The 11,527-nt window shown below is 43.2% G+C and overlaps 1 protein-coding gene across 1 annotated transcript in view; it reads left to right on the forward strand.

The window, feature by feature from the left end:
- Positions 1-5,627: 5,627 nt before the first annotated feature.
- The window catches only part of Tmem35a (transmembrane protein 35A), a 13,063-nt gene continuing 7,163 nt past the window's right edge, over positions 5,628-11,527 (forward strand). Inside the window, exon 1 of the mRNA XM_031376040.1 lies at positions 5,628-5,911. Within this exon, the coding sequence (XP_031231900.1) occupies positions 5,792-5,911 (120 nt within the window). The 5' untranslated portion in view covers positions 5,628-5,791. The remainder of the gene's footprint in view (positions 5,912-11,527) is intronic.

Here is an 11,527-nt window from a genome sequence, read left to right on the forward strand (position 1 = left end):
CAGGGAGAGGGAGAGGGAGAGGGAGGGAGGGGGGTCAGACAGGCAGGTAAGCAGGCAGAGAGGAGAAAGACACCGTTTTGTATGTATTACTTAAAATGATTTATAGATTCTTCATATAAATCCTAAAATTCATATAGAACCAATATGACAGGGTAATTTCTCATTTGAGGTTCCCTTTTCCCAGGTAACCCTAGTTTGTGTCAAGTTGAAAAAAAAACCAAATAACCAGTACAGAATGGTTATTATTTTGCATACTAATTGTTATGGAGATATACCTCAGGTCTCAATGTCACAGAAGTAGAGTGATGGCTTCATACTCAAAATGAGAGGAGGCCACTAGCCTAGTGAACTCTATTTTCTTGGGAACGCCATCTTTATTTGATTCCCATCTTTGTGAGTTCTCCTGAGCCTTTGTCTGCTACATCTAACTAGGATCCCACCGATGCCCAAACTTCTCCCTAAGCAAAAGAGAACGTTGTACTGCATGACTGATGTGGAGTGAATTACCCAAGATAATAATTAGTCAGACAATGGGCAAGCCAGGATGGTCTGGACTACTTCAGATGTGGTGGTTTGAATGAGAATGGTCTCACTAGCCTCAGTAGGTGGAACTGTTTGGGAAAGATTAGAAGGTATGGCTTTGTTAGAGGAGGTGTGTCAAAAGACTTGCAATGCTCCTTTCCGGCCTCCCTCTCCCTCCTGCTTGCTCAATATATGACCTCTCAACTGTTCTTGTGGTCGTGCCTTTGCTTAGTCATCAAGGACTCTAACCCTCTGAAATTGAAAGTCTAATTAAACACCTTTTTTTTATAAGTTTTCTTGTTAGTGGTGCTTTATCCCAGCCATAGAAAGGTTACAGACACATGGCAACTCCCAATTCTTGCCTTTGTTACTCTTTCCTATATAACACAAACACTGCTATAAGCACTTTGAAGATGTAATCCTAGCATCTGGAGACAAGAGTTTTACAAGTTCAATGCCAGCCTGGGCTACATAGCAAGATTTTTGTCTCAAAACCAAACCAAAACAACAACAAAAACCATAAAATCCCCCACGGAAGAGAGAGTTTAGATCATCAGGCTTCTGTTATTACCAGTGCAATGATACTGTCGATAAGATTCTTGCCTACCTTAGTGACTTAGGGGTCAATCTTTTGATTGGCTTTCTGAGGAGGTAACTGGGTGGATCTTATTGAGATTCTCTGAAGGCAGAACTTTTGCCTTAACTCAGGAATGTAGTGGAAACACTAATAAGGTAATAAAAATGTGGGCACAAAATGTACTAATGTGTTCAAATTCTGGAAAAAGTAATAACTTATATACGGCTTTTTCAGGAAGAGGCAGTTAAGGAAAAGGTCAATTTGAATACAGACCAATAAAAACACCAACAATAATATCTCTTCAGAGTGGAACCATGAGTTATTTTTCCCTTATAACTTTCTCTTTTTAAATATTTTCTGAGTATGTATTATTCCCATTATCATGTCATTTGACATGGAAATACATTATATGTAATCAGTCACATAAGTAGAAAACATAGTCTTCCTTGAGTGCTCATTTTGCTGCCACCAATGTAGGATGTTTGAAAAATAAATGACAAAGATTAACATTTCATACTTTGGTACATTCTTTTCCAATCATTTATTATGTGTATGGAAATAAACAAATTCTACTGTCTGCCATGTAAGAACAAGCTCATTGTTAGCAGGATCTGTATCTCACTTTCTGTGTACAGCTACGGTGCCTAAGTCACGAAGCTTGAAGCAGCGGGGACGAGTCCATGAGCCTTCTCTCCCAGACTTATCCAGGGGATGGAACAACAACCACCACAACAAAAGGAATCATTCTGGCACTCTGTGCTTGTAATGTGGTTTTAGGGTGAGGAGGGGTCTTATGTGACCCAGATTCATATGTAGAGGAACACACCTAGGCCGAAGTGCCAGCATCTTCAGTCTAGGTCCTTTTATAGACTCAGCATTCCAATCCGTGGTGACAGTGAGCACCTTGATCGTGTCTCTGAGTACAGAACTACCTGGAAAATGGGATTAGACATATCCAGAATGTCAGTGGCAGGGTGGGAACCTGCCCTACTGGGACAGCCTGGAAAACCCAATGCCTTTGGAGTTGTAACTCTACTAGAGTAAGCTCTGGTACTTAGGGTGGCATGATGAAGTTGGCTTGTGGCAGTATCCAGTGTTCAGGACCCAGTACACCAGCATACTGGCTTTAGGAAGAAGCGGGAGTGTAAAGAACACTTGTTACTGCCACACCACACATTTAAAGCTAATGGGGGATGAGAGGCTTCTAGGCTATAACTGTCTAATCCAAGAAAGCTGAACTAAGGGAAGTCTTCTGCTTCTTTGGTCTAGTAATAAGAACGTAAGAGGTGGCTTATGATAGAGAAAGTCCTTGAACTTCAGGATCTACCTGTCTCCAAAGATCCTGGCTCTTCTTTTCCCATCCTCCTCCTGTGCTCCTCACATCATGATAGGGTCACAAGGGTGTGCTTGGCTGTTGTAGATGTGCCCAGGAACTGAACTCAGGCTTTCATGAATGTATAGGAAGTACTTTACCCACTGAGCTATCTATCTGCACAGCCCCCAGAAACGTTTAACTGAGGACAGAAGACACAACTGAAGTATGTGAAACTATTCCATGCACTGGAGGCCCAGAAAAGAAAAAAAAAATGGAGAGATTAAGCTCATCATCATCATCATCATCATCATCATCATCATCATCATCATCATCTTCATCCTCATCCTCATCATCATCCTCATCCTCATCCTCATCCTCCTACTCATCATCATCATCAATCTCTGCTTTTTGACTCTGGATGTAATGTGACCAGCTACTTTATAGCCCTGCCCAGTACCTTAAGTTGCTTTTCTCCAGTATTTTATCACAGTAATGAGTAAGGGAACCATTACATGTGTGGATGGAAAGGAGGAATGTCTGGGATGAAACAGGGATTAGGAAACATTTCTTGAAAGGAATTTGTACTGATTCCATAGTATTTACTTTTTCTTTTTTCCTTTCTTTCTCTTTTCCTTCCTTCCTCTCTTCCTTCTTCCTTCTCCTCCTCTTCTTCTTCAAAATACATTTTGTTTGTCTGTTTTTGAGGCAGAGTCTTATACTATAGCCCAGGCAGGTCTGAAATGTACTATGTAGCTTAAGATGGTTTTGAACACAGAAATCCTCTTAAGTTGGCTTCTTGATGATTGTTGGGGTTAGAGACAGGAACCACAAACTCCAACTTGGATTGGTTAGGTGGGAGGAGTATTAAGGATTGGCGACTAGGATGGCAAGAGGCCTTTAAGTCATAGTGAGAGTAGAGACTACAAGGAGGCTACTCTTGGATGTCAACTTGACACATCTGGGAAGAAAGAACCTTCCAGTGACTGTCTCAGGTGAATTGACCTGTGGGTACATATGTAGAGCCTATTCTTGATTGTAATTGATGCCAGCCCACTGCAGGCAGTGCCATCCCTGAGCAGGTAGTCTGGGTTGTACAATGAAGGCAGTCAAGTAAGCCAGGGGAGTCAGCTAGTAATGAGCTTTCTTCTGAGGTCCCTGTTTCAGTTCCTGGCTGTAGGCTCCTGCCTTAGTTCCTGCCCTGGCATCATGATAGGTTGTAAAGTATAAGCTGAAATAAAGTCTATCCTCCCCCAAGTCACTTTTCTTTTTAAAGATTTATTTATTTATTTCACGTATGTGAGTACACTGTCACTGTCTTCAGACACACCAGAAGAGGGCATCGGATCCCATTACAGATGGTTGCGAGCCACCATGTGGTTGCTGGGAATTGAATTCAGGACCTCTGGAAGAGCAGTCAGTGTTCTTAACTGCTGAGCCATCTTTCCAGCCCTGCCTCCAAGTCACTTTTGATCTCAATGTTTTGCATAGCAATAGAAAGCAAACTATAAGACTCAAGATTTCTACCTCCTGGCTTGAGCAGTGCCACTGGAGTCCTGCTTGTCTCTCTAGGGTGAGATGCAGTCTTACCTGGAATGGTCACCATCCAGCTTGCCCAGGGTCCCTCTGCTCTATCAAAGAGACACAGCACCCTCTCACCACTGGCCATTCTTGTGTAGTCTGTAAGGCTTTTCAAGATTCTGGTGGGTTGTCTCCCCATTCATTTTCAGTGTGAGTTCTACACCGGCCATGTACTCCATGTATGAGACCTCTGAACACACTTTTGGGCAATAGAGCAACGAATCTTCTTAGAGGCTCTGGTGTTCATTTTTACACCTTCCCAGAATCAACAAAGACTTCATGTGTTTAACAAAACCAATTGAGCCTGGCCTCTAGACATAGCTGTCTAGTCATTTGAACCCTAGCCTCGCTGTTCCCGTTCATAAATGAGGAGTCACACCTAGCTCACAACATTGCTATTATACATGCTAAGTGAATTAATATAAGAGCAGTTTCTTGCTCCTATGAACCATTCAATAAATGTTGGTTTTGCAATAGAACATTGAAGGAAGAAAAAAAAAGTCTTATGCAACTGGGCATCTAGCAGGAAAGGCTTTATGGAGGAGGAGACGTCGATGCCAAGGTTAAATGCAAATGAAGAGTAAGGAGAAGGAAAAGGGATGACTAGAAAAAGGGAATGGGGAGGCTCTAGTAGAATGGGGCAGTGAGTGGGTAGGTAATGGATGGTACCTGGCACGGGGAACTATTGAAAAATAAAGCTTTGAGCTGGGCAGTGGTGGTGTATGCCTTTAATCACAACACTTGGGAGGCAGAGGCAGGCAGATTTCTGAGTTCGAGGCTAGCCTGGTCTACAGAGTGAGTTCCAGGACAGCCAAGGCTACACAGAGAAACCCTGTCTCAAAAAACAAACAAACAAACAAACAAAAAAACAAACAAAAAAAGAAAAAGAAAGCTTTGAGACACGGGATCAAAATGAAAGGAGGGAAGATTAACACAGCAGGTACTCTATGAACTGAGCTAGGTCTCCATCCAGCCCCATGTGAAAGTTTTTGAACACTAAATGTAAAACCTAAGGGTTATCCACTGAGCAATGGGGAACCTCAACGTTTTTTTAAGAAGACAAAGCCTTCTTTGGTTACGATCAATCCTGAGAACTTTATGGTTTTACAATTTTTCTGTGTGTGTGTGTGTGTGTGTGTGTGTGTGTGTGTGTAATTTTTTTTTCCAGAAGGGCTTTTAGAAAGTAGTCCAGGGTGGCCTTGAATTGACTATGTAGCCCAGGCTGGTCCAGGATTCACATCCTCCTGCCCCAGTCATCAGAATACTGGGATTCCAGGCTTGAGCCACCAGGTGGGGCTTGCAGTTTTCTCCCTGAGTGTTATCACCTAAAGACTTCGGGAAGACTGGTGGCTTGATTGATGGAAAAGATGAGGTTTGAAAGGGGGAGTGGATAGCGGAAGGGTAGGTGTGAGGGGGATTAAAAGTGCGCCTGGGAAAATAGTAGAAAAGACATCTTTCTAAACTCCTTATTCCTGGGGCCGAACTCGCGGCGTATATTGCCTTCTCTGCACTTAGGAGTTGGAAGTTTCCGTCTCACTTCAGAGCTTCTTTTTTAACTTCGGCACGGTCCTTTCCGCAGGGAGGTGCAAGCGTAGGGCATTAGGACCCAGTGATTGTTGTAGTGAGAGTCGTTGAATCTCGATCTCTCAATTTTTCTCTCTAGCTCCCTCCTCTCCCTTTGTCATTCTCTCTGCTGCCTCCGCAGCGTGCCTCCAGCTCTCCCCGTGCTAACTGCCTGCGCCTTGACAGCCGGGCTGCGCAAAGCTGAGGGATTAGTTGGGAACTGCCTTGGTGACCCCATGGCATCCCCACGAACCATAACTATCATGGCCCTCTCAGTGGCCCTGGGACTCTTCTTTGTTTTCATGGGGACCATCAAGTTGACCCCCAGGCTCAGCAAGGATGCCTACAGTGAGATGGTGAGTGATGTAAAGGAGCAGTGAGGAGCACTCCTCTGTGGGATTGTGACAACCTCTCCTTTCTTTCTCCGCTCCGGTGCCTTTTCCTTAACCTCTCCCCCAATCCCGGACCCTCCTCCCTAACAACTTTGCAGCTCGGAAGGAACAGCTGGACCGAGAGCGATTTCTTTGTGGGCTATGCTGGGAGCAACTGTTTTGGGGCCACTGCATGCCAGTTGGGGGAGGGGCTGCCCAGAGAAGACCCCCCCCAATTTCAAGTCAAGCAGGAGGCTGAGACCAGCGTAGCACCTGTCATCTGCGAGCCTCTCCTCCTTCCCAGCACACACCCGAAGTCCCAGGCACAGCCAGTCTACGAGTCTGAGTCGTTCCCTCTAAGCTAAGAGTTTAGGGAGCGGACTTTATCTATTTTAGGGAGGAACAAAGGGGAAAGAGAGGAAGAGCTGGGGGTGGGGTGGGGAACCGAGTTCCTAAAGCTAGCACTTTGTAGGGGCTGACTAGGTATTCTTCGTCATCCCATGTGCAGAGCTGACAGTATGCCTTTAGGCACCAGGGTACCATCTGGATCTTGGAGACAAAGAAGTCTTGCCCCAAATAAAGGTCACTGAGCATCTTCTGCTTCTGCCCCTTCCCTAGAGAGAGAGCTGGGTGTTTTATTTTATCTTGTGTGTGGGCTAATCTACAGAATATATCAAGTCTGTTCTTCCCGTCTGTAATCCCTACCATGCCTCCGGTGACTGCCCAGAGCCAGGCCCTCTGCAGATTTCCTCTCTGCAGAGTTGGAATGCCCGAAGGTGACTGGCCAAAATAGCTCTGCAAACTGGGGGCTGGGCTACCTTCCCCAGTTGGGTGCGATGAGGACCTAGGCAGTGGAGTACTAGGAGATGGCAAGAGATGTTTCCAGCACTTTCGGTCTCTCACCTCCGCCCCTGCCACTTTGCCCATTCCCCGCCCCGGGGTTGTAGGGAACCTGCTTCAAGAAGCCTTTGCCAGGGTGCCTGCCAGTAATGGGAGCAAGCACATAAAACTGGGCTCTCAAGGTCAAGATGAAAATGAGCTTAGGAGAAGAACAGAAGAATAAAAGAATGAGAGAAAAGAGGCAAGAGGATCTCTCCTTTATGGCTGAGGCAGGAAGGAAGAGCCTCAGACACTGAGAGGAATTCTTCCCGCTCTGAGAGCCCACCGCAGAGCCTCCCAGGGCCCCTCAACAGGAGCTGCAAGGGGATGAAGTCTGGCAGATTGTAGATGTTCAGAAAATACTTGCACACAGCTCTGGCTTGAGCCGTCTGCTTCTTCCTTACCACGGGATTACTCTGGGGTGGGGGAGGGTGGTTTAGGTCTAGCCCCAGTGGCAAATCCTAATATGCCTCTCCTTCTCATCTCCCCTCCTCCCAGTATGTTAGAGCAGATGGAATTGAAAGCAGGTCAAAATAAGTAGCCAAGGCTGCCTGCATTGAGGAAGGGGGTAGGGTGAGGTAGCAGAAGCCACCAAAGGGCTCCGAAGAGGTTGAAGTACAAGGAAGGGGCGGTGAAGAAATGCTTTGATGCTTTTGTCTTGCCTGGGCTAGTTTAAGTGTTTGATGCTAAACACACGAATGTGCTCTTGCTTTACTTTTCACATGTACGTTTATTTATACTTTTGTGCGTGTGCACCAGAGGTATTTTAAGGCTTCCCTTTCTTTAGGAACCTAGCTTTCTTCACTGTGCTTCCTGCACTGTGCACCTTGCCCAGCTGCTTTAAAGGACCCCTAAGCTGCACCCTAAGTATAGTATTACGCTCTGCAGGCAATTCCACTAAGATGGAGTCACCATCGGGAAGCTTCCTACCAGCTTGGCAGGAGCTCATGAGGAGTACTAGGCACAAATGGGTTTAGAGTGAGCTTCTTCCTAGGGAGTGGAGCTGTCTATTGCAGCTGAATGAAAGCAAGAGAAAACAAGCCTGAAGATCTCCCGGCAGACACAGAAAAAGATTTAAATTGGTATACTCTAACAGAGCAGTAGGGAGAGAGTGTGTGTGTGTGTGTGTGTGTGTGTGTGTGTGTGTGTGTGTGTTAGCTTGCTTCTGTGTTTTGGTCAATGGGGCTTTTGGAAGGGTGGAAATACTATCTAACTGGAAGGTAGATACCACAGTGATTTGAACCTTATTCTAGAGGATTTCCAGACTGCTCCTTTCCAGGGTCTCCTCCTACACTGAGTGCCAGGCTGTAGCTGGTGATGGCTTTCTGACATAGGGCCCACTGCATAGTGCCCAGGCTTGTCCCAGCTTTAATCTGGAGCCCACATGAAAGGGAGGCAGTATTCAGTTCTTGAACAAAATGTGCATAATATATATTGTGGACACCACTCAGCATGCTAAGGCTGGAGACTTAGAAGTTTCAAGTTAGCTTGAGGTACATTGTCTGAGGTAACATATATAACACATATGGTCTCCAAAATAGCATCTATTAGCCAAAAGGAATACACACACACACACACACACACACACACACATATACATATATATATATATATATATATATATATATATATATATATATATATATTTGTGGGTTGGATGGGTGAATGAATGAGTCAAAGGAGTCATTTGTAACATTGCCTCATCACCATCTTCAGTCTTCTCTGGTTTCTTCTTGATTATGCAGTTCATGAGCCATCTCTTGTTTCTGAGAGGAGGTCAATAGTCCTTCAGAACAACAAATTTAGGACAGATGGAGTGATTTTCTAGACTTTTCTATTTCCCATTTTGAAGTGATTTCTCTGCATTAGTGGAGTTAGTCATATACTGGCTGCAGTGGTATTTCTCATAAGACTTCAGGGTGGTGGTGGTGGTGGTGGTAATGTCATTCTAAGATTATTTATTTAGAACATATCCGTGAGGTAGATTCATCTTGTTAGACCTTTCCATTTTCCTAATGGATAATTGGAGCACAACAGGTTTAATGATTTATCCAAAATCATAGGAAAAGCTACTGTTAGACAAGAGATTGGAAACCATGTACATAAAAGGTCATAGAATTGTTTTGGTTTGTAGAACCTACAACCGACTCTTTAAAATACCTGATACATTCTTCTTCCTTTTTCTTTTGAATGAGTTCAATTTCCCAACCTATATTTTGGGGCTTTATTTTTGATCCAGTTTTTCAAATTTATATTTTTGCATTTCTTTTTGTCTATTTTTAATCTCTATTTTAAAGCCGTTATATGCTAGGCCTGTGGTACACATCTTAAATCCCAGCATTTAAGAAGCAGAGGCAAGTGATTCTCTGTGAAGCCAGCCTGAGCTACATAGTAAGTTCCAAGACAGCTAGGGTTTACATAGAGAGACCCCATCTCAATAAATAAATAAGCAAATAAATAGATAACTAGATAGATAGATGATAGATGACAGATGGATAGATAGATAGATAGATAGATAGATAGATAGATAGATAGATAGAGCTATTATGTAATCTTAGATATGATTCCCTCTATGAAGAATAACTAGAAAAAGTGCTAAAAAAACCAAACAAAATACTATGAAATTTTCCCCTGGTTCTACTGGAGAGTACAGGAGGTATTAGTAGGAAGAATGCAGGGTTTGAATTCATACAAGCCAGAGTTAGAATTCTGGTACTCTTGGCATCTCAGTTTCCTTATTTCTAACATGGAAATAAGAATTCCTACCTCAAAGGGTTATAAACACTAACCAAGACAACATTTTTATAATGTCTGCTACAGTGTTTGCTACAGTAGGTGGTGTTCAAGGAAAGTGTTGGGTGAGATGATGGTGATAATTGATTCTATTTTATGCAGTGGTTTTCAAACTAATTTGAATAGTCATTTAAGGGGCTAGAATCAAGTGTGCAGAACAAAATGTACTTTCATGTGCCCTTTGTGAGCAGACCTTTATGCAATCAGATAATATTGAAGAATCCACTTGCTGCTGTGTAATGCACAGTGACTCTTCTACAGATTTAGCATATGCATCTCTGAATAATCCATTTGGTATGTGTTGTCTCATACCTCCCCCAGATTAAGGAAGTGTTATTATACAGTCTTCTATATCCCAAGTGACTCCTGCGTGATCGGAGACTCCCTTGACTGAATGCCTCATTAGTTCACTTGAATTGAGAGACAATGTTTACAGATGCTGCTAAGCAGTTTCCTATGCAGTGATTGGGGGTATATGGATGAATAACTTGCATGCAATTTGTATTCAGCTTTCTGTTGTGGTGGTCCTATCCGGGAGACCACATATGTATTAATAAGAAAACACCAAAATCCTGTCACAAAGAAGCCAAAGGATTTGGACCCTGAGGACCATGGGACAAGTCTCTGATTCTTTCTATCCCCTCATACAAAAAAAATTGTTGATTCTATTAATTTGGTTATCTGTGGTTCGTTAAATGCTCCCCTGTTTGTTCAACCCTAGTGAGACATTCCCAACATGTTTGTGCAGTTTATTTAATGTCCATGGGCAATCTTTTATGCTTCCAAGCAGTGCCATTAATTGCTTTCCAACTAGGTAATAGGGTAGTAATTCACTGATGCTTAGACTTCTTGGAGGTGGTGCAGTATATCTATTCCCTTAGAGAGAAAACAGATCCTGAAATGTGATGTGACTTGCTTAGTTCACACAACCACATAAGCTGATCCATACACATCACATCAAAGCTGCTACTGGGATCTTATAGACTCTCAGTCGGCCAGCATTTGACTTTGTTTCTAAGTGGTTTGACTTAACAGTAGAGGACAGATTCACTTGTTCTAAGAAGCAATTGTACACAGGATCCCCTTTGCTTAATAGGATCAGGTTGGTTAGAGTCCTCTTTAGGGAGACATTAATGACAATGGCAAGTGGCCTCACTGAAAAGGTACTTATCATTCATGTGAATGGTTAGCAATTAAACATGATGAGCTTTTTGTTGCATTCAGATAATGCTCTATGATTCACGGGTGGCTTTTTTTTTTCCTTACAAAAATTCATGAAAATCATACGTGAGTCAGCACATTTTGCAGCTTGTGTAGGTTTTATGTGGTCTAAGATAGTAACTAGGCTGAGACTTTTAGGCAAAATATATTTTTGTCAGTGCACTCTTCCACGTTCATGTAATTCTCCCTGTAAATTGTATTGGAGTACATCACACACGCACGCGCGCGCGCGCACACACACACACACACACACACACACACACACACACACACACACACTGCATAACTGTACAGTCCCAGAAAAGTTCAGAATATTCACATGTAACTGTAACTGTGTACTCATTAACAGACAGACAGCACTAAGTTACCACCCTCCCAAGGGTAATTTTATTGTCCTGACTTCTAACAATATAAGATAGTTGTATCTGTTTTCTTCACTTTAAAGGCGTCTATTATATAGTCTATTACCCCTTCCTTTTTCTTTCAACTAGTTGGCAACTAAAGAGGATCAAACTACTTACTCTCTATTCCCGTTTTGTCTTGTTAGCTGACTTGGGTCGGTTATTATTGTGATTCTTAGTTGACATTCTTGAGCCAGCTGTTCAAGTTTAATGTCACTAATATGAGATCATGGCCCTGGCGTGTTATGAAGAATAAGTAAAAAGAGGGGAAAAGGGGATGAGAAAAGAAAAGCCCGATGGGCTTTAA

This window comes from Mastomys coucha, chromosome X (assembly GCF_008632895.1).
Source record: "Mastomys coucha isolate ucsf_1 chromosome X, UCSF_Mcou_1, whole genome shotgun sequence".
NCBI classification, from domain to species: Eukaryota; Metazoa; Chordata; class Mammalia; order Rodentia; family Muridae; genus Mastomys; species Mastomys coucha.